General features: G+C 48.5%; 2 protein-coding genes and 1 long non-coding RNA gene across 4 annotated transcripts in view; 2 read left to right on the top strand and 1 right to left on the bottom strand.

Moving 5' to 3' along the window:
- The window catches only part of LOC1273746 (uncharacterized), a 166,432-nt gene extending 145,588 nt beyond the window's left edge, over positions 1–20,844 (top strand). For both annotated transcript variants that reach the window (XM_061646983.1, XM_061646982.1), the window contains exons 10-13: positions 13,447–13,615; positions 13,728–13,875; positions 13,971–14,538; positions 14,932–20,844. In XM_061646983.1, the coding sequence (XP_061502967.1) occupies positions 13,447–13,615; positions 13,728–13,875; positions 13,971–14,538; positions 14,932–17,253 (3,207 nt within the window). In that variant the 3' untranslated portion in view covers positions 17,254–20,844. The remainder of the gene's footprint in view (positions 1–13,446; positions 13,616–13,727; positions 13,876–13,970; positions 14,539–14,931) is intronic.
- Positions 4,752–9,314, top strand: LOC133391633 (uncharacterized). The gene is made up of 2 exons (XR_009765117.1): positions 4,752–7,917; positions 7,984–9,314. It is a non-coding gene; the product is annotated as an uncharacterized LOC133391633 (long non-coding RNA).
- Positions 20,845–21,867: 1,023 nt separating the features above from the next.
- Positions 21,868–23,253, bottom strand: LOC1273745 (signal peptidase complex catalytic subunit SEC11A). The gene is made up of 3 exons (XM_312755.5): positions 22,814–23,253; positions 22,465–22,721; positions 21,868–22,396 (listed from the first exon to the last, which is right to left on the bottom strand). The coding sequence occupies exons 1-3, from the start codon at positions 22,880–22,882 to the stop codon at positions 22,168–22,170; spliced, it is 555 nt and encodes a 184-aa protein (XP_312755.2). The 5' UTR covers positions 22,883–23,253; the 3' UTR covers positions 21,868–22,167.
- Positions 23,254–23,513: the final 260 nt, after the last annotated feature.

Below are 23,513 nucleotides of genomic sequence, written 5' to 3'. Positions count from 1 at the left end.
GCTATTGGCCATCCGATACAAAACTCGTCGCGTTGATTGCACTGATGGAGACGAGCATCTTCCTTTCACACCTCTCCCCCTTCCGTCCGTTGCCCTCCCCCCAAAGGGATGGGCATTGCGAGACGTCATCATTTCCGGGACAGGAGATCCACCCTAGGAGCAGGAATTTATTGGCACGGAAATAATGGGCCTAATCCAAGTGTAATCAAGATTTGTGCCAGAGCAAAACTTTTTCCAGTTTGTTTTTTTTTCTTTCATTTTTGTTGCGCCGAAAAAACTTCCGCCCCAAAACCTTGCAGCGCACGAATCGGGTATCGGTTTCGGGGAAAACGAAGAAACTTTCGAACGAAGACTGAGGTCCCTCTTTCCCTTCAGTTCCTCTTCCATCGGTTCGCTTCCCGGGAGGGAACCGTTCGGACTAGTGTTGGCCGTTCCGGTCCGAACCTAGTAAAAAAGTTCCGTTCTTTATGCAGGCCGTTCCGTTCCGATCCTTTATACAAAATCGTTCCGTTCCGTTCATTCCGTTCTTTCCGTTCATTCCGTTCCGTTCCGTTCATTCCGTTCATTCCGTTCATTCCGTTCCGTTCATTTCGTTCTTTCCGTTCATTCCGTTCTTTCCGTTCATTCCGTTCCGTTCAATTCGTTCTTTCCGTTCGCTCCGTTCCGTTCCGGTCTTCAATATTGTTAGCAAGGTGCTATCGTTCGTCCGTTCCGTTCTTTGAAAAAAACCGGCTTTGTCCGGCTGTTGCTTGCTGCATGCAAGATAACTGTTCACTCTTTCTCGCACACAGTATGTGTTGCTTGTGCACACTCCCATGCTCACAGGAATATTCATCGCACTTCGTCGCGTATCGTTTATAAAAATCGGTGATAAGCGAAATCAAAAATGGAATTGCATTTGGTATTATGGTGCAATTTGTAACATCTATTATACTTTTTGTTATAATTTTGCTTGTCTTAACTAGACAAATAACTATTATAAAATTTAAATTTGTACTTATATGGCAGAACGGGTTGGAAAAGATGTATTATAATATGCGAGTATGAACAACGAAAAATAAAATGTATTTATTTTTTATGCCACGATATCCACTTGATCTTGGCACTCGGCATGATTCCAATATTTGGCCATTCGATTCGAAGCAATCTGTTCCATTCGACAACCGTTTGAGTGCCGTGATCTTGTAAACGATTTGTGTGGAAAACTATTTGTTTTAAATAGTAAGTGAAATTAAAATAATTAGTCAATCTCGTGATACAATCGTCAACTCGTAGCACTCAATAACATCGGCATGGGTAAAAGCCTCGAATGGATCGTGCCCCCATACGCTGGGATGATTATCCTGCTATGGGCATTTAATAAGTTACTGATAGCCAAGGGTATTAGTGGTACAGGAAGGCTTTGATCGAAAATGGTCGTCGCATCTAAAAAGTTTAAAAAATGCTAGATAATAAATGCATGTTTTATATTAGCACAGCTGGTACAGCTTACTGGGCATAGGTTGAAACAACCCATCTAGATTTGGTGTGAGATATGATTTCAGATTGAAGAAACGCCTTTTCGTATCCTGGATAATAAGTATCCCCCCCCCCCCCCCCCCCCCCCCCCCGGATGACAGTTTGGCTACTAAGCTTTGGGTCGGTTCTTTTGCACCCCAGGTTCTCGTTCCGTTCTTTTTGAAAAATGAACTAGTTCCGTTCCGTTCCTTTTTTTTAACGAAATTCCCAACACTAGTTCGGACCGTTATGAGCCAAACATGGGCAGGGCAAATTCTTCTTTTATACACTTTCCTTACATTTGTTTCCCCCTTTTGGCAGCGTGCAAATGATGGTCCGTTTTGTTTGGTCCGCGAGATGGAAAACTTCTTCATCTTCGGGCAGGGTAAAGGTACAGGTCTCCTGCCCTCGCTCTTCTCTCATGCTGCTGCTAATTTCGTTCGAGACCACTTCACTAAACTGCCGAAGGAAAGCAGCGCTGTCCCCTGTAGCGTACCCGTCCTCTGGCTCCCCCCAAAAAAGGGACAAAAGAAAGCAAACTCAAGCAAAGCGGCAAGCAAAACATCGTTCCTTTTGAAACTCTGCGCAAACCCGGTTAAGTGCAGTGTACGGTTGGTTGATCGTGTTTGCTGTTTTGTGCTGTCGTTTCAAACTATTTCCCTGTCAGTAGGTTTTTCGGGGTTTTTTTTTCAACATGAGGGAGCAACAAGTGTAGAGAGATGAAGGATTTTTGATGTTCATACCTCGAAACGAAAGGCATATAGCACAGGGGGAGAAAATGGTGTATCTGGCGCTATGATTTATTCGCATTCGAAGCGTGCATGATGGACCGAACCCGACACGGAAATGGATTTTAGTAAAAAGGGTAAACACAAAGCTCCCTGGTGGAGAAGGGTGAGCAAATGCAAAAGTAACACTGTATGTGTGTGTGTGCAACCCCCAGCCAGCCTGGTGGACCCTACAACCCTACCAGCCAGCCGCTGCTCGTTCATTTTCCTTTATCCTTTCCGACACCGACTGTGGGTTTGGGGGAGAATGGTTTGTGGCTGCTTTGTCGTAACATAAACGCGACACCGCCAAACCCGTTGGACCTCGCTTTTTGCGCTTTTCATAATCATACACGTAGAAAATTTACTCAGTGTATGAGTGTGTGTGTGTGTGTAAAAATTTGCCCCGGAGTGCGGAGGAACACCAACGGAACTTGCCTGCGGAAGGGTTAATATATTGCATAAAGCAGAATGGAGGCCGTCGGAGCTTAAATGCATGTTGCACTTCAACTTGCATTTCTCTTCCTCTTGCATTGTGTGTGCGTGTGTGAGAAGGAGAGAAAGAACGAGGGAAATTCAAAAATGAGGAAAAATTGTACCTGTCACCGAGCAACAAATGCGAGAACTTGTTCTGTCAAGCCGGCTCGGCGTGATGGTGACACGTGTGCACTCTTTATGTTTCCTGTGCTCGTTCATTCCATGTGCACATCAGTCTTTTGGAATGGAGTCTTTTTTTTTTTTTGGAGTGTTCATGCTGCTGCTGCTGCTGCTGTTGTTGAGTACACAGGTTGACGGGACCTGTTGTTAGGCTTCCTGTGGCCCCTGGATGGATGACACCGGGCTTTGTGTTGACCTATATCCAGCGTATTCTAATCTTCCCGCCGTACCGTACTACCGTGGATGGCAAATTTCACCAGATCGGTTCGGTATTTAATGAGAGACTACCCGACTTTGTTGTAAGCTTTACATCATTATCATATACTGCAGGTTGAAGGACACACCACGCTGCTCTATGCTTCTCATTTTGTGGCGTTTGTGTTGGAGCTGTTAGTTGGAATGGTTCTTCAGTTCTTTAATTTGTACAGGCAAATGTAAACCGCAAAGCAAAGGGATAAATATGCCGCATGTGAATGTGACGTGTTTTTATAAAGTTACATTTTCTCTACTGTATTGTTTCATCATATCATCGCCAACATTGAACAATTTAGACAGATACAAGCATTCTTCAAAAATTAATCAAATTTCTAATTTTATTCAAATAAATCAATCTTGGTCATGCTTGGTAACATTCAATATCTTCAAACTCATAAGACCGGGGTACATTGTCCGCTCTCGCTAGTGTAATTTCGATTTTCACTAGCGCATCTGGCGGCGGCTGGTGGAAGCTTTTTTTGGTCATAGAGGGAATGGTCGTGCGGGATCTCAAAATGAAGTATTATTTGCATCGTTTTTTTATCACGAAAAGGGCTGAAATTACTAAGCATTTCTAGTCCAGTTTAAGTAAAAACATGGAATAATAACATATTTTCTGAAGCTGCTCCAAATTGCTTGGCAAAATGCGTCGGACACCCGTCGCCAGATGCGCTAGTGAAAATCGAAATTACACTAGCCAGCAAGGACAATGTACCCCGGCCTTTAAAGAATGCAATTTTCCTCGATTATTGAGCTTACATTTAGAGGTTTAAGTGTAAGCTTGTAAGCGAGAAATTCCTCTGTAACATCATTCCTGGGGTATTATTTTATAATAAAGTAAATTGTCTTGAGTAGAGAGATGAAAAAAAACTAGATGCTTCCATGCATCAAGTTCTTGGTGCAATTCCGCAAGATATATAAGCAACCATAATTGCAATCTGATACACTACCTGTTTATAGTACTGCGCAACACTTTCCCCCGAGTGGCACGTAAAGAAGCTGCTGCTGCTGCTGCTGCTTCGGTTGCTTCGGTTGCTTCGGTCTCCCTTCCCATCGCCTCCTTGTGGCTGTGGAATGATAAAATGAAATAAATTGCCACCGACGCACAGACACACCGTTTTCGACGCCCGGGTGACACATAGATGCCTTTTTCCTTGGTTGTACTATGAAGCAAAGTGCATCAAGCTGTAGTTATTACCACACCTCCCCCAGACAGAGCTTTAGTGGTAAACAACGCGCTTGTTTTCCTTGTTTTCTTATGTCTTATGTCAGTTGATGTTTCAATGGCAAAATGCACGATACAAAAATAAAACGCTTCAACACTGGCCGCGGAAAGCGTCTCGTCGCTCATTTAGTACAGCACACGCCAGAAGGCCATTTTGCCCGCGTTGCCAAGGCTTCAATTAGCTCGCACCGGGGGTCGTTGGATAATTAATAGAATAATAATTCCGGTGCTTTAAACCTAACCCCGCCTAATGGTTTTAATCCAGTCGTCGGGGAAGGTGAATAAAGGCGCCGAGCGGAAACGTGGGCGATCTTGGGGGAGGGGGGGAAGGGGGCTTTTCAAGCAATATTTTCCAACAATGGACACAATCCGTCGGAATATGTTAAGCTTCCAGAATACGGGACAGAGGCTACAGCAACGGAACATGAAGATGAATATTCTTCACTCCAACTCTCCAGGTTCCTGCCAGCGCAGTACCTCGCAGGTCCCGGTTTAAGAAGGGGACACAATGGGGGAACGGTTGAACTAGGGAGGTGGTACCATCCATCTTCTGTAATACATCTAAAAACAAAACGGAAGCGAATGTTCCGTTTCCTGGAGCTAACAAAACGCTGCAGCTCTCCCGTCTGCCTCTGTGAACGTGATTCAATCTGCGTTTGGTCCGGAGATGAGAAAATGCGAGCTTCGTCGGTATTGCACCCTTCTTGGGGACGTGGTTTAGCAAGGGGAGAATGGTAAAAATAAATACTGGAAAGGAAAATTTATTAGTCACAATTAATCGTTTACCGGTGTGCTCCGGGAGGGGAGGGTTAAGAAAGCTAAGAAAGCAAACAACCTCGTGGGGTGCTACCACCACAATCCTCGGACGGTCATTAGTGAAAGCTGCAAAGTTTACTGGAGGAAGATAAACAGCATCGAGCGAACACGGTGCCAAACAATACGGGAAAGGATGCAACAAGAAAGAAAGGACACGAGAGAGGATCAACCCCCGAAGGGCCAATTGGGCGAACGCGGGCATCTCACCGACACACAGACACTGGCACACTGTGCCAGATTGTAGTGTAGTGTAACAACGTTCTTAGCTTGTGGCATAAATCCACCAGCACTCTCGCACGGGGGAGGAACTCAAACAAGTGTTACCCATTTATAAGACTCGGGAAAACTGCCCCGTTTTTCCTTCCCCATTGCATTTGTCTGCTGTTTTGTGGGGAGAAAATACAACGGTTTTGTTACTGCACTTGGGCAGCGCGCAAGTGCATCCAGATGATGATGTTGATGATGATGATTGTGTGCTCGCATATCGTGTGTCTTGGCGTTGTTTGCAAGCGCAAGGGATAATATTCTTGTGCCTCTCGTGACATGCAGCAGTGATTAGCTTTGGGCGGAGTTTATGTTTCAATGTCAGCAACGTTGTCGGGAATGAAGTGGAACCACGGTTGGGATGTTGTGCAAGAAAGGTGTATTTATGGGTTGTGTGTGTTTTTTAAGATTAAAATAAATCTATCTTATGTTTTGTAGTTTGTGCAACACGATCGCTAAGCTGGCTGTCTGTGGAGGTTTGTTTTGCATTAGGAAATCAACACATCTATCAAGAATATCTGATATTAAGGATCGGAATGATCATTCTTCTTCTTCCTCTTTGGCTCAACAACTGTTTTCGGTCTAGGCCTGCCGGTACCACTTGTGGGCTTGGCTTTCAGTGACTTATTGATTTCTCCCCAAAGCAGGATAGTCAGCCCTACGGAGTGCCGCAACATGTCATGAACATCACGAGATTTTCACCAACGAAAACAATGAACATATCCGTGGTAGCTTGATGTGCATTGCTGATACTCAATGAAAGTGCGTCATGACATGCCGAATGCGACGTGCGAGTGCTTGAGTCAAACTCGATACTCTGACTGACAAGCTGAGCTTAAAACCAGCGCAAACATATTAATGATTTTTTCTAGCTGTGAACAGTGCTGCCAAATGCCACTGTTTCAGTCATCAACACTCATGAGTGAAAAGAAACTCAAATCAGATCACGTACACAGTCAGTACACAGCTCAGATGATCAGAGGTAAGACTCAAACAGCTGGTGGACCAATCACATGCTTGATGACATTTTGATTAGCACCCAACTCTTGATCATTCACTTGGTCACGTCATTTTGTGTATATACTTGGCGTGTGGTTTCCTAGCAGCAAAATGAGCATGCTTTGTCTCTCTCTGTCTAGTTTGATGGTCTGTCGGGTCAAATAGAGTGAGAAACAATGCGCATTTTGTTTCTTGGAATAACTCGCACGCACCTCATATCTCCCATGACAATCGCAATGATCACCGACTGAAAATGTCGCGACCAAGTGACTGACCAAGAGTTGGTTGCACACAATGTCACCAAGCATGTGATGGTCGCACCAACTGTTTGAGTATCACCTCTGATCATCACAGTAGAGCTCGTGAAGCTGACATGATTTTATTTCAGCCGTTATTTGTCATGACTATGTCATTGGCATATTGCGGAACTGATCACAGTAAAAAAAAGTCATGACATAGTGACTGACCAAACGGTGGTCGCAAAAATGTCATGAAGCATGTATTGATCACACCAACCGATTTGAGTATCACCTCTGATTATCACGATTGTGTACATGACGCTGACATGGATTTTGTTTCAGTCAGATTTTTGTATGACATTGACAGTGACATTTTGCAGCCCTGGTCCTACGTATGGTGGCACGGTCCATCCGGGGCTTGAACCCATGAAAGGCATGTTGTTAAGTCGAACGAGATGACGAATGTACCACGAATTAACAAATACAACAAGCCATAATATGCAAGAGATTGTTCGCCCTATAAACCCACCAATAACAGAGGTTAAGGGTGTGAATACTCACACAAGAGAATCTCAATTCCATCTCAACGCGTCTGATTAAATGGCAAGAAACAGAGTAATGGCCAACATCGATCTGATAATACAAGAGATCTGATAACAAGATGGCAAAAAGAACAACTGACAGACGAAAAGTCGCGATGCGGCTTTTGTTACGTCGACAGTTATTTTGGAGAACTGGGGCAAAGAATGTATTAAAAAAAATGCCGTAATAATAAAAAAGTGGTCAACTTGTTTGTTTAAAATTACATTTTTTATCAAAACTACTCAACTGTCTTCTAGCATTTAAAAACGTATATTAAAAACGTTTCTGTCTGTTTAAAGTAAAATGGGAAAACCCGTTTGATTGTTACATACATTTTAAATGAGATGTTTGATTAGAAATTCAAATTGCTATATTTTATGTTCTTTCGATCGCAGAGGTGGTCGAATAAAACTCACGCGTTACTAATAAATTTACTAACGTATATATTCAATTTCACTTGGTTACAATTTGGTGTTGGCTTCGAGCACGCTTCCTTGCTGACCGCTAGTTCTTCAGTGCGCGCTGGTGTTTGGCGGTCAACGTCCGTGACCGCGCAACCGATGACCCCCGGATCGATCACACGCATACATTGACGGATGACGCTTTGCTGTCATCCGTGAGTTACCGCCGTGAATGAGTCCGGGCCAGGTTAGCTCACAACATCTCCCCCTTTTAATTACAGACGATACCCCTCGAGCCTACGCGGAAGTCTTCTAAGCCTAGAAGACCGGCGTGGCGACCGTATCGGCTGCTGGCGTTTTGTAGTAGCGAACGGGATTGGGCGTGGAGATGGTTGTGTGGGTGACGCGCTAGTTTGATGGTCCGTCAAGGGAACAGAACTCGATTCCGCTACCGCGCTGTCCGTCAGCAGATCAAACGGCAAATGATCTATGTCCACGTCCTCGCTGGAAGCCCCCACGACCGAATCACGTTTTCGCAGCTGGTTCACATGGCGCCTGTGAACCCGTTGATTGTTCGTCTGCACCTCGAACATAACGCTGCCCATCTCTCGTATGATTTGCGCCGGAACCCACTTCCATGAATTCCGCGCATAGAACTTGGCGTAGACGAGGTCACCGCGCTGAAATCGTCTATCCAAGTTGGCCGGTTCTGCTTGCGCTGCAGGTGGAGGTTTCAACAGTGCCAACGCTGTTCGCATTTTTCTGCCTAGCATGGCTTCAGCTGGCGACTGCATGTCCAGCAAAATAGCGTTGGGGGTTGACCGGTAGCTCGCCAGAAAAACGTCAAGCGCTTCGTCCTGCGTTGTTCCCCCTTCCTGGATCTTCCTCATCGACCGCTTGAAGGTGTCAACAAAGCGCTCCGCCTGCCCATTCGATTGCGGATGGAATGGCGCAGTTGTGACGTGCTGTATACCGCGACTACTGCAATACTCCGAAAACTCAGCACTGACAAATTGTGGCCCGTTGTCGCTCACCATCGTTTCCGGGTATCCAAATCTCGCAAAGATTGACCTCAGTATCGCGATCGTTGCTGCTGATGTGGTATTTCGCGTTCGTATCACCTCTGGCCACTTGGTAAACGCGTCTACCACGATCAGAAAATAGTCACCATCGATTGGCCCAGCGAAATCGATGTGAATACGTTCCCAAGGTTTCTGTGTCGCTGGCCAGGGAACAGGTTTTTCGCGAGGTGAAGTCTTTGCCGCTATCGCACAAGCATGGCATCCCTTTACGTGCTCCGTTATGTCCTTATCAACGGATGGCCAGTACACGTAACTCCGAGCCTTCGACTTCATTCGCTGGATACCGGGGTGCCCTTCATGTAGTTGCTTCAAGCAACGCTGCTGCAGCTTGCTAGGGATCACCACTCTTTCCCCAAACAAAATGCAACCACGCACCGTGGTTAGGGCTTCGCTTCTGTGGTAAAAGCAAGCCAGCTCTGCAGCATATGCGACATTTTGGGGCCACCCTTCCATGATGTATCCGTAAACCTTCTTCAGGACAGGGTCGGACTCCGTGGCCTTCGCAACGTCTCTAAAATTGAGTGGAAATATATTAATACAGTATGATGCTATGGAACTTACATCATTTTCCAACTCAGCGCTTGCGATTATGTATTCCGGATCCGGTTTTGCGTGCTCGTGTATCAGCCTTGAGAGCACGTCCGCATTGCCAAACTTATCGGTTTGCACGTACTCGATGGTAAAATCATACATCAGCAACTGCAATGCAAACCGCTGCAACCTATTTGCCGTGTACACTGGTATACCCTTATGTGACCCGAAAATCCGCAACAAGGGTCGATGATCGGTTTGCAGTCGGAAGTGGCGCCCAAACAGCATCTTATGAAACTTTTTCACAGCAAATATAATCGCCAAACCTTCGCGGTCAATTTGGCTGTAATTTGCTTCAGCCTTCGTAAGGGCTCTCGATGCGTGCTGAACAACCTTCAGCGAGCCATCCGCGTACCTGTGGCTTATGGTCGCGCCTAGTCCAACCGACGATGCATCGGCAGAGACCACTATCTCTGCATTCGGGTCGTAGTGCGTCAGCAGCAAGTCGGATGCTAACAGGTCTTTGAACCTGTTAAAAGCATTTGCGCACTCCCGTGTCCAAACAAATTTGGTGTCATTTTTGAGCAATGCATCCAGCGGGTATCGCAATTCTCGCATCTTTGGTACAAATTTGCCGTAATAATTCACAGCACCCAGAAAGGACCGAACCTCACTAACGTTCGTCGGTGCTGGCATCTTCAGGATCGCATCTATTTTCGCTGGGTTTGGTCTGAGACCCTGTCTGTCAATAACAAAACCCAGGTACTCTATCCTTGGCATTTTAAACGAACACTTTTCCGCTCGAATTGTAAATCCGTTCTCCTTTATGCGCCGGAAAAGGTTGAGCAAATTCTCATCGTGCTCGCGTTCTGTTTTGCCACCAACAACTACATCATCCATGTACCCAGATGTACATTTTAGGCCGGAGAGCATTGCATCGATGAGTTGCTGGAACGCGGCTGGAGCAATTTTAATGCCAGGTGGTAGACGGTTGTAATGGTACAATCCGCGATGCGTGTTAATCGCCAGGAGTGGACGATATTCCTCTTTAATTTGTACCTGCAAGAATGCATCCGTTAGATCAATTTTTGAAAAATACTTGCATTGTGCCAGTTTTGCAAAAATATCCTCTGGGAGTGGGAGTGGATATTCGTACGATTGAAGAGCTGCATTCAACCCAGTTGAATAATCTCCACAAATCCGCACGCTGCCGTTCTGCTTCCTCACCACCACAATTGGGGCCGCCCAGTCCGAATAATCCACCGGAGTAATCACCCCTAGATCCTCTAAGCGATCGAGCTCCTTGTCCACCGTTGCTCGCATCGCGTACGCTACCGGGCGCTTAGGACAAAACACAGAACGGTGATTTGGCTTGAGCTGAATCTGTACATTCGCCTTGGTGCACAATCCGTTGCCTTTAAACAATGCAGGGAATCGGCTCTCCCATTTCACTCCCTCTGCTTCCACCTTGTTGCAAAACTGGTCCATGGGGACGGCACCGAGCTCGAACGTTGCTATCATATCGGCCCCCAAAAGATGCAAGGCCGAGTCCATAACGCGTATAACAGCAGACCGCGTTCTGTCACCGATCGTTATCTGTGCCTCGAATTCACCATCCAATTCAAGGCGGGACCCAGATGCTGTTTTTGCGTGGACTGTTACCGGCTTCAGTGTTGGCTTACCCAGCTGCTGCCACGTTTCTCGTCCGATTACTGTAATATCCGATCCAGTGTCAAGCTGCAGGCGGACCCTGTTACTGTTGATGAAAATGTTAACAAATTTTCTAGCTTGCTGGACATTACAAACATTGACCGTCACCGTACGCATGTCCACCGACGTGCGTTTTTTTTTTCTTGTACTTCCCCTTTTTGTTGCCTCTTTTCTGCTGGTTGCAAAAACCTTCTCGGTGACCGGTTACGTTACAATCGCGACACTTGTGCAGAGCATATGAGCACTCACTTGCCCAATGAGCCTCACCACATAACCAACACGGCCCAGGTGGTTTGTTTACATTATCACTGTTCCTCGTATGCTGGTACTGCTTTCTTTGTTTCCACTTGCTCGCCTGCTGTTGTGCATTGCTTCTACTTCTTAGTGCTAGGATTTGCTCCTCCGCCTGAGTAGCGATCATGGCGCTATCCACCTTCAAGCTGGAGATTCGCTCACACTCAGCGGAGAGCTGCTCTAGCGTGACGTCGGTTCTCTCCTCGATACGAGAGAGAAGTCTCGTGCGCACGTCCGCATCAGCATCATCCTTTAAGCCGCACACTAATATCAGGCATTTGAACTGCTCCTCGCTCATTGCGGACAGCTGAAAGTTGACGCAGGAGCGGTTCACGCGGCAAACAAACGACACGAAATCCTCCGTACGAGATTTCGTTAGCTGCAAACACTTGTAGCGCTTACTCACAAGCGTTTCAGCTCTCCCAAAAAGGGCCTTCAGCTTTTTCACCGTTTCATCGAACGGTATCTCCCGAGGAACGCTGGGCAGGATGAAACTAGCGTAGCGTGCGTGCTCCGCAGGGCCTAACTTGCGCACCAGTAAGCGCACCTTTGCTGCATCGTCGAGGCGGGAGGCATCCTGTGCGAACAGGTCCTCGTAGCGCGCGAACCACGTATCGAAAGTTATTTCGGATTCCGCCTCGTACCGGAACTCGGTGATGCTACCCGACAACGCATCAATAATCAACTCCGGATTACTGGGGTTGCCCCCTGCGTCGGGAAGGCCTGGCTTTGCTGGTTTGTAACTTGTGACTGCTGCAATACTTGCGTGATTAGTTGCTGCTGTTGCTGCATCTGTTGCTGCACCTGCTGCTGCTGCTGCTGCATCTGCTGTTGCATTAACTGCATCATCTGCATCAGCATCGCAGAATCGGGTGACTGCGCCGGCACTGATGATGACGCAGCAAAATGCTGTAGCGATGGCTGCCCCGCTGCATTCTGCGATGGCAGATTCACCGTTGGCACAACATTCTCGTTCGCGGGTGGAAAAATTTGCTGTCCCGTAGCAAAACCAGTCGAACGCAGCAAGGATGATTTTCGCTGCTCTCCTTCCATGGGAAAATCCGATGCACCGTTTTCGCTGGTGCTCATCCTTCTGCGTTTTGCTCGCGGGCGCGTAATTTTTCGAACAGCACAACTTCACTCACAGTCGAAATGCAATAAAAAAAAAATCCTTTTTTTTTACGTCGCTTTTTTTTTTACTCGTCGCCACTTTTATGTTCTTTCGATCGCAGAGGTGGTCGAATAAAACTCACGCGTTACTAATAAATTTACTAACGTATATATTCAATTTCACTTGGTTACAATTTGGTGTTGGCTTCGAGCACGCTTCCTTGCTGACCGCTAGTTCTTCAGTGCGCGCTGGTGTTTGGCGGTCAACGTCCGTGACCGCGCAACCGATGACCCCCGGATCGATCACACGCATACATTGACGGATGACGCTTTGCTGTCATCCGTGAGTTACCGCCGTGAATGAGTCCGGGCCAGGTTAGCTCACAACACTATACGCTTACTAACTTCGTAAAGCAAACGTTCAATTTCAGAGCTTTGACCACCGACATATTTTCCCATTAATTGAAGCAAGACATCTGGCCAGCCTTCTCCCACATTCTGCTCACGAAAGAACAGGATGCCGACGGCAGCTGGCCGCTGAAGAAATGAAGCCTGACTTAATAAACCAATTTCTAATTCAATTTCCACCGCCCAACAAATAATAGCAATCATTGGTACACGCGCATACACACAAACTCGGGAGAACAAAACATAACGCAGCAGCAGCACAACCGGAATGCTTCCACCGAATGCGACCTTAGCGGGTAGTAATAGCAGAGTGTGGCGCCACCTGGCTCTCGCTACTGGTTGCACAAATAATTGTGGTTGATTAATTTCCTCCCCTCTCCGGAGTAATTGCGGCTATTAGAGCGAAATTGCCATATTTCACCGAGATGGGGCTCTTCCGTTTAGCAGCAGTACACGGGTGTACATGGGTACCACCCATTCGACGCCACAGGACGAAGGCAAAGAGGTGGATGATTTTGTGGCCACCAGCGTTTTTTTTTTTTTTGTTACACTATTTCATTCCCTCTCTCACTGTCCTTTTCTTTCTTTCTCACCCACGCCCACCCACAGCACGATCCGGAGCAGTGTACGCCGGGCGGTGAGGACGGCAACTTCATCATGTTTGCGCGCGCGACGTCCGGCGACAAGCGCAACAACAATCGCTTCAGCCCGTGCTCGCTGAAAGCCATCGAACCGGTGCTGAACGCGAAGGCCCGCAGCGCCAAGGGTTGCTTTACCGGTAGGTGAACCACTCTTTGTAGCTTTGCAAAGCCTATTTACAGATCCCATCCCGTGCGGTAACATAATTTCCCACGCTTCTCTTGTATTTCCATTTCCTCCTTTACACACAGAGCCGCAGGAAGCGATCTGCGGCAACGGGGTGGTGGAACCGGGCGAACAGTGCGACTGCGGCTGGGAGGAGGACTGCAAGGACTCGTGCTGCTATCCGATGTCGCGCCATCCGCGCTTCGACCAGAAACCGTGCACGCTGACACCGAAGTAAGAAGCGTTCGATTTGGCCGGAACCTTCCAACCCGGATTGTACCTATTGCTACACCTTCTCTCTCTCTCTCTCCCCCCCCTTCTCCTTCCAGGGCACAATGCAGCCCATCGCAGGGACCGTGCTGTACGCTCGAGTGTACGCTCAAGCTCGGCGACAAGTGCCGGGACGACAATGGGTGCCGCGATCCGGCCTACTGCGACGGGCAGATGCCGGTCTGCCCGCCGTCCATCAACAAGCCGAACAAGACGATCTGCAACAAGGAGTACGTGTGCTACATGGGCGAGTGTACCGGCTCGATCTGTCTGGCGTACGGGCTGGAGAGCTGCCAGTGCGCGGTCGGCCCGACCGATCCGGCCATCAAGGCGTGCGAGCTGTGCTGCAAGCAGCCGGGCGAGGACCGGCCCTGCCTGAGCTCGTTCGACTGGAACGAGCCGCCGTTCGACGTGCCGGACATGTACGCCAAGCCGGGCACACCGTGCAACGACTACAACGGGTACTGCGACGTCGCGCAGAAGTGCCGCGAGGTGGACCCGTCCGGGCCGCTCGCGACGCTGCGGAAGCTGCTGCTGTCCGAGGAAAGCATCGCCAGCTTTAAGCGGTGGATACTGAGCAACTGGTACACGGTGGCGCTGATCGTGACCGCCGTGCTGGTCCTGCTGGTAAGTGGTCGCCTGCTGCTTCTGCATGCCTTGTTGCCAATGATAATCACTTTCTTCTTGTGGGCAACAACACACCAATGCAAACCGGGCGAACAGAAAATTCGCCACAACGTGCGCCACTGGAAGGACATCCCGCTGGACATTGAGCAGTATTGTGAGCGGATAAGCTTTGAATGGGTTCAAACCATCGTTGTGGCGCTAGAAATCCTTCTCCTCGTTGTCATGTTGTCGGCCTCTTTAACTCGTCGCTGTTTTCGCTCCACTACTTTTGCTATTGCTCGATGTAAATGAAAAATGCTCGGGGAAAACGCTTCTAAACCCTTCATTCCTCCCTTTGTGCTGTGTTACTACTGCCTCTCTCTCTAATTGCTTGCTTTGCTCTTCTCAACACAGGTGCTGAGCGCGAAGCTGCTGGGCAAGCGTACCAATCTAAAGCTGAAGACGGTCACCATCATCCACAGTGCCACGACGGAAACGGTCCGGCTGCCGGAGGACAACAACGGCGTGATAGTGCACACCGCCGTCCGGACGAAGGTGCCGCTGAAAAAGAAGGTGCGGGGCGAGCGGTCGAAACCGGGCGGCAAGGGCGGCAAGGGCGGCCCCCCGCAGACGAAACCCGTGGCGGCCTCGGTGCCGAAGCAGCTGCTAACGACGCTGACGGGCGGGAACAGCGCCGCCACCACCACCACCGCCGTGCTACCGTCCACGTCGAAGGAGCTGCAGCAGCGCCAGCAAGCGTCCGGGACGGGCGGCCCAACCAGTGGCGGCACCAGCCACCACACCGCCCTCACCACCAATCCAGCCACCATAGTTATTAAGCAGGTGAAGCGGCACGTCGGCCGCACCACCACCACCACCACCACGATCGTTGGCGACAGCCCGAATAAGCTGCTGCGCAAGAAGAAAAAGCGCAGCGGAGGAGCTGCTGCCGGTGCCCCATCGGACGAGTCGCCGGTAAAGGAATCGCCCACGGCGGCGGCGATCAAGCAGCCGAAGAAACACAAGAAACCGAAATCCAAACACAAAGAGGTGATCGACTACTCCAGCCGGAACGCGTCCGACGCGCACAGCCACAGCAACACGTTCGGGAAGGTGCACCGCTGGCTGCTGGAGTCGCCGTCGGCGGCGGCGGCGGCGGCCACCGCTCCCGGTGGTTCGTACGAGCATGCTGCTGCTCCGCCGGCCGCCGTGCCAAACCTGCTCGCCAAATCGCAGTCGACGCCGGACCATCTGGCGCAGCAGCAGCCCGTGCCGGTGGTGGCGCCGAAGAAGGTGGCGCGCGTCAAGACGAAATCGGTGGGCAATCTGAACGAGAAGGTGCGGCTGCAGGTTGTCTACAAGCCGCCGTTCAAGTTTAGCCTGAAGCTGTCCAAGACGGACCCGGCGGCAGGGTCGGGCGTGAAGACGCACGTCGTCGCCGGCCCGGGCGGGCAGCGCAAAACGCGTCCCCTGGCCGACCGGAAGCGCGTTGGACCGGGCGGTGCGGGCGAGGAAGCACAGCAACACGCCGCGGCCCGGAAACGTTCGGCCATACTTGTGCGGCAGCAGCAGCAGGTGGAGGAAAAGCTCCCCATCATCAGCAGTGCGCCGCTGTCCGAGCCGAACTATGAAACGCTCAATCCACGGCACGGGCCACCGGGCGGGGAGCCGGTGGACGGTGACGGAGAGTCGCACACGTACGAGAATGTAACGTTCGACGGGGACGGAGAAGGGGATGGGCAGCCGGCAGTGGACGACCCCGCCCCGCCCGCGCCCCCCAATCCAGTGCCATCGATCAACACGGCCACGTTCCGGATCAGCCGGAGTGCGAGCGGGACGACGCGGCTGCCGAGCCAGCACGCGCTAGCGAAGAGTGCGACCCAGCCGGATCGGCTGGCCGGTTCGGTGCGGGGCAGCACGTCCAACCTGGTGGTGGCGGGTGGCGCCCGGGACCGGCAGCGACGGTCGAGCGTGCACAACAGCACCACAGCGTTCCGGGCGTTCGGTGGCGGCGGCGGCGGCACGGACAGTACGGAGTGTTTGATCCGGTCCAGCACGACCAACCTGGCCAAACCGAACAGCGGGAAGCGTAGCAGCTTCGCCGACCGGAAGCGCTCCAGCACGACCAACCTCAGCCGCCACCAGTCCGGCTCCGCTTCGAATCTGCACTCGCTCAAGCGGCACGGCTCGTCCAGCCAAACGCTGCACCAGGAACCGGGCGGCAGCCGCCGGAACAGTATCACCCAGCCGGCGAAGCTGTCCCGCTCGGCCTCGAACGGTGTGCCGACGGCGGGAAGGCACGGCAACGGTGGTGGTACGCTCGGCAGCAACAACTCCGGCTCGAGCAATGGTAGCAATGGCCATCATCCGCACCACCACCATCGACGCAGCAGCGTTGGCGGGGCGAAACCTTCGTCGAGCCATGCGCCAGCGCATCACCATCAGCAGCAGCCGGCACTGGCTCCCCTGGCACGGCAAACGTCACTGCACGGGAAAGCGAACGGCCATCATCCTCACCACCATCAGCATCAGCATCACCATCACCACCATCATACGGGTCGCCCACACACGTCGTCCTGTGCGGATGATCCGAAAGCTCAGCGACCGTTCGAGTGGCCGATGGGGGTTGGGGGCAGTGGTGGTGTTGGACGCCGTCCACCGCACGACGAACCGCTCCCGTCCGATATGGAGGTGATGGTTTCGGACGTGGAGAATCTGGTCTGCGATGATAGATAGCGACAAACCAGTTTGCCAAGCGATTAGTAGAAGGTTGAAGAGGGAAGGGGGGGAGCAATGATGGTGACGACATGTCGAGTACACACACACAAACACAAGTGATAAGTGAGTAACAATGGAACGACAACAGCCCAGAGGATGGAAGACAACAGAAAGAGATGTACAGTGAGTCCAACAAGTATGCGTCTAGCTCAATATTTAGCAGGAAAAGGCGAATTATGGCCGCAATAGGCATAGGTCGGTTATTAAAAACATAGGTTATTGAAACAAAAACTTGCTCAATTTGGTTTCTGAATACTACTAGTGACTATAGTCTTGTAGACTATTAGTGATTACAAGATCATCACGTTAACTCATTTGAGCCGCAATAAGGGCCTATTTTTGACCCACTTTTCCTACACGACTTATTCCAATGACTGTCTGGTAGTAATAATATTCATTTTCAGGCCACTTTGCCAAGTTTAATTGAAAAAAATAGGCAACTGATATCATATTTAGAGCCTACTTTAGCCGTTTTCATCTGTTTGGTTTCGGCTGGTTTGGTGTTTTGGGCAAATGACAATGCTCTGTATGTTCTCCCGCTCGACTGACCATGTGTGCGGTTGAAACATGTGGAACTTTTAAAGTAAAAATTCTCAGAACTGGGACTCAAAATACTTAAAAAACTACAAGACGATTTTTCCAAATCTCTTTTCCCATAAATTTGAATCTTTTTTCTAGCTCACCTTTCCTCACTGAGCCCTAATATCCTGGCACCACGGTGCTACCGTGGCACGAGATTTTGCTGCCGCATCTTAGTAGACTGTTTTCGCCCACTGGTTTCGGCCAAACGTGGCCCATCTCTGCTCCTTGGCTATCTTATTGGTCATCGCAAAATGCACTTATTCGTGGTTTATGTTTGATTATTTGGACATGGAACCGCTCCTTTCGTGTAGATTAACGGTCAAGGATAGCTACTTGGTTGACAGTTTGACACACATTTCGTGTCATAAAGGTCATTAGGTCTCCCACATGGCTTACAACCTACTCGAAGTTGGAATTGAAACAACAAAAATGTATTAATTTTTAAACGAGCAAGTAGCATAATGATAATAATACATTTCATTCGTGTCGACGTAGTGTTTGACCAGCATAGATGAGCCAAAAGCTGGATAGACGAATATTTTTTGCACAACCTGCCAAACGACCCTTTTTGTTAGTTGCCTCGTGTTTTAGTTGTATTGTGTATATTGATGGTCCCTTTATCAAACCACACCATTACTTTTATCGACCCATGCCTATTGCGGCCTTAATTCGCCTTTTTGCTGTAAACTATTAAGCAAAGATGAATACTTTTGGGACTCACTGTATGCAATTGGAGAGAAACATAGAGAGAAAAGAAAGGAACAAAAACAAAATGGCTCCGATTTAGATGAAGAGTGACAAACGATAAACGCCAACGTCAATCAACACCACCAGTGTGCACACTGGAATGCAGCAGATCAGCGGACAGACACAACACAACACACGTGCCTGCTTGGATGGCGAAGACGAGAAGAGCGAAGCTGTAGGCGATGGTAGTAGTGTGTAGTGTGTGCGCAAGATGGCACTATTTTTGAAGCGCCTCCCCTCGAAAGCTCTATAGCGCTAGGAATTTCCCGTGTCCCGTTTGTTTTCCACATCGCACTAAGGGTTAGTTTTTAAGCAGAAAGCAAAGGGAAGATATATTTATTAGAATACGCTCAGAAAGGTACGTTCATTTCATCCCGCTCATCCCGTTCTATATGGCCACGTGGCGTCATCGCAATGGAAGCGCCTGGTACTTTGTACGAATTGGATTACGAAATTGTGTTTAACCATCCCTCAACAGCAACCGTTTGGTCAGTCAGACGAAGTGAGGTAGGGTTGTGTGTGTGTCTCTCTTTGTTTTCCACATCCCATCACAATGACGATTGCGCGTGTGTGTGTGTGTGTGTTGTTATCACTATAATTTGGGTTAAAGTTTTATTTCCTGTAAATGCCGTGCCAATTAGAAAATGAAAGATTCCATCATAAAACAAACACACACAGAAGAACAGGCTGCTCGATACAAAGCTACTGCCAGATTGCAAGATTCCTTCCAGCTTTTCCGGGTTGTTGGTGGGGGTGAGGGGGGGGCATTATTCCTTCAGTTTGTGTGCCTCCCCGGGGAAAAATAGATAATTTTAAGGCACACAAACAACACTAGAGAACACACAAACACAACCGCAAGAGAGAGAAAAAAACAAGCTTTTTCGTATTTTAACATGCAAACGGAACAGATGATCCCATTTCCCGGGGTTTTGTCTCTCGCATTATCTTCTTCCCCTCCCCCTTTTCCCTCCCTCCCCCTTGACCAAGCTAACTGACCTATACAAAACACGAATCATATCATTAGAACAATTTTTCCAAATAGTAATGTTTTGTAACACAGTAAAGAAGGACGGTAAAGCAGGAGAAAGTAAGGACAGAGAGAGAGAGAGAGAGCGTGCTGAATATTTTTTGGAAAACTATTTTTATCATCGTTCGGTTTTATCGGCTCACCCGGGTTGGCATTGCTGCAGATGTGGGAGAGAGACAAGAACGAGAGGGGGAGTGTAAGCGGGGCTTTTTACTAAGCGACAGGAAGCATCACTGCACTGGAAGAAGGTAGAAATGAGATTGAGATGGAAAATCAAACAAAATCAAATCACCCGGTGTTGTATCATACTTTCGAAACGGTTTAGTTTAGGACAGGACGACCTCAGTGTGCCCGCAATGAGGAGCCACTGATACACTGATTAGCCTGAGTGCGACGCCATATTGCAATTACAGGACTACAGAGGGCGGGTACTACCACCCTCCCCCAAAATGCTGCCGATATTAACTGCTAACACAGAAACAAAACACACGGACGGAGAGAGAGAGCTGATTTGTAAATAAAGTAGAAAAAAGAAAGAAACAAAAACAATGGCAGAAGAAGGCTGCCTTCCTCTCCAACTCTCCACAACGGGAGCAGGGTGGGTTGATGGGAGGGTGGTGTTTGAGACCGGTGTTTAGATATGTGTATATTTAAGACGATCGCTTTCTGTGTAAACAATTAACTGTGCGAACGGAACGAAACAATGGGGCACGATGAGGAGGAAGAGGCGGGTGCGGCGTGGATTTAGCCCTCTCTTTCTCCTGTGTCCTGTTTTAGGCTCTTATCTGCATTACACATACACACACACACAGCATAAATAAGCGGCAATAATACACATTATTAGCACGGTAAGCGAGAACGATAATCGGATAAATTGAAAAAGCAGGTCGAGAAGCAGGAGGAGGAAGCAGGGAGGGGTGGATGAAGAAGCAAAGAGCAAAGTGGACAACTAATAAGAAACTAAACATATAAGATAAATGTGATTCTAATCTTATAGAAAAACTCATAGGCTTAAGGAACAGCAAACAGATAGAGAGGAGAGGAGCGGAAACACTAACACAGCCCATACACACAAACACTTGCAGGATGGAATGCAAGAGAGAATGTAACAGAAGAAATACATTGAGCAGAGAGAGGAAAATTAAAATGATTAAAAACAATGAAAACACGATACACAAAACCAATTTCTATTACCTTTTTGTCGAGTTAACTTAACGATGATGATGACGACTTACTGACGGTGGGTGTGGAGCAATCAATGGGAATGTAAATGTGGATGGCCATTTCTGTGTGAGAATTTTTGTATCGGTTTTGGAAAACTCCCCCGCAACACAACACAAAATTGCGCACTGTAGCAAAATAGCTTTCAAATTCAATGTAAAGTTTTATACAGAAAAACGGAAGCCAATGTTGAATGTTCAATGCAAATTTTACACCCAAATTTAACTCTCTTTATCTCTTTAACACACTCGCAAAGCTCAAAGACGCATTAAAAGTTCCATTTAATCATTTGGTTTAGTTTTACAGATATCGCTTGACTTAATAACTCCTCCAACAATCGTTTTACTTTGCCTGGTTGGATGTGTTTTCTTGTTTTGGTACAAAAATAAGCAACTGTGGGCTAAAGAACGGTGCAATTAACGCATTAACTTAACAGCACGAAAGGGTAAAACTGTATAATATTGTATGAATTCGCTTAAATACTCGTCAGTCAACCGTCAACAGCTGCCAGCGGCAGAAACTTCCTTAACTATCTACAGAGATGGGGAAATAATTGATTAAGTGTAAAAATAAAGCAAATATGATTCTAAGTTTAAATGTGTCGAAGGGCGGGGGAGAGGGAGGGAGAGCTCTTTTGTCGACAGCAAATAACGACAGCACGGAAAGAGTATAAATAGATCAATTCAAGAGGAAAGGAGAAAAGCGAGTGAACGAACAAATAAAAGAACGATGTGTAAAACGGAAACAAAACGAAGCAGTTGTGTTTGATTTTGCGCATAAAACGTGACAATATTGGTGTTGGAGAAACAGCTAGAACAACTCGGGAATCGATCTTGCACATATTAGCACTGGTTCGTGGCGCAACATGCGTGTCGAACCGTGTCGAATTGTGCAAACGACGCGCGCGTTAACTGAACATTCAACAATTGCCCTCTACCGATTGCAGCGCCCCCTGTCGGTGGGTACCGCAAGCATCAAATCCATCTGGAACGCGGTTTGTTAGGTGTTTTAAGTTCTTATTTATTTTCCACCGTCTCCACGTTACGTACTGCTGTTTCGTGCGATAAACCATACTGCCAAATGCACTGCCGCTGACTGCCGCATGACGTGCTCCACAATGTCCCCTCGGTGGAGCGTTTGCGCAGCGGGAACAATTATTAAACACAACACAACTGCTGCTGTTGAGAGAATCAAACGCATCCACAGACCGGCAGCAGCGACCGCTCCCGTCCGTCCGGATGTATCGAAAATGGTATGGGAAAAAGGAAGAATGATGCAGCCTCCGCTCGGGTGTCCTATTCCCTGTGCACAAGCACGTACAGCGCTAGCAGGCCCAGGATGCCGTACTTTAGCTTCGGGTACTCGTTCATGTAGATTGTGATCATCCCCACGTACGGTAGGAAGCCTCTTGCCCGTCCGACGATGTCTTTCTTCGTCAGCCACAGCTGCCCCGGCGCGTACAGGCCCCGATCGTCCACGGAGTTGTTGTCACCTTTCGTGAGGAATTTCACCGTGCCGTTGCTCCTGTGCAAACAAAACAAAGTGGTTAGTCGGTTTCGCCCTCCACGGTCCCGACGCAAGCAATTACGTACTTTTCGTGCAGCTTAATCACCCGGTGAACGATCGGAATATCGCGGCCCTCGATCTTGAACACCACAATCTCGCCGACGCGCACCGGCTCGTCCTGGTTTGTGAGGAACAGCAGATCGCCACGGTGGAAAGCCGGCTCCATGCTACCGCTCAGCACCACAACAATCGGCGACTCGCTGCCAGTGACCACCATCAGGCCCTTCCAGATCATCAGGGCGGACGAGACGATCATGCCGAAGCTGAGCATTTGGAACAGAAACTGCAAAAAGCGAAACACATTCGATAATCAATCCCGACACAACACGGACGCGCGTTGGAGCGGCAGCTTTCTCGGCCGCACGGACAGCTCACCTGTCGCTTGTCCATCCGCTGCACGCCACCAGCGAGCCCGCTGAGGCCGAGGCTGTCCATCATGCCCATCCTTTGGCTGAGATCGTTTTTGCTGTTTTACAACGTTGCCCTGAAGCTGAAACCGCACCAAATTCGATAGAATTTGGCTCAACACACACACACACAATTGGTGAACGGGCTTTGGTAAGTTGTGTTTGCTCTGCTGTGGGTTGTTCTGCGGCGTTTCCGAACACGACATCAATGTTGCTTCTTCTTGTTGTTCTTCTTCTTGCTGCGGCTGTCAAAATATACACGTAGTCAAAAGTTGACACATTTCCACCAAGAACTACTTGAATCCTATAATTTGGGCAAGTTATATTGTTTTGCAATTGTATAAAATTAAGATTTTTTTGTATATCGTTGAAATTAAACAGTTTTTTAGCTTAAAAAAATGGAAAAGATGCGACCAATGCAGAACGTAACCCCTGACTATAAACCAGCACCGTGAATCAACTGTGGTAATAATTGACATGACACGTTTGGTCCACAGTCGACCACGTATTTTAAATTGACCGTTTTTTGATTCAATGCAACAGTTCAACTCGTATTACGCTTGAACGCGTATTTTTATTTTTAAATTACAATGAGAAGTGGAAAATTAATCACAAATTTCGGATCAAAATTTTAAAGCTACAAACATGTACTCGCATTGGCCATGTTA

This window comes from Anopheles gambiae, chromosome 2, assembly GCF_943734735.2.
Source record: "Anopheles gambiae chromosome 2, idAnoGambNW_F1_1, whole genome shotgun sequence".
Classification (NCBI taxonomy): Eukaryota; Metazoa; Arthropoda; class Insecta; order Diptera; family Culicidae; genus Anopheles; species Anopheles gambiae.
Note: the sequence above shows the minus strand (reverse complement) of the source record. Positions and strands in the feature narration are given on the sequence as shown.

What these genes read in the sequence shown, in the direction of transcription:
- LOC1273745 (XM_312755.5), bottom strand. Translation starts at nt 22,882, where the DNA reads ATGGGCATGATGGACAGCCTCGGCCTCAGCGGGCTCGCTGGTGGCGTG. An exon ending in AGCGGATGGACAAGCGACAG is followed by an intron (nt 22,722 to 22,813) that starts GTGAGCTGTCCG and finishes CGCTTTTTGCAG; the next exon opens with TTTCTGTTCCAAATGCTCAG. An exon ending in GTGATTAAGCTGCACGAAAA is followed by an intron (nt 22,397 to 22,464) that starts GTACGTAATTGC and finishes TTGTTTGCACAG; the next exon opens with GAGCAACGGCACGGTGAAAT.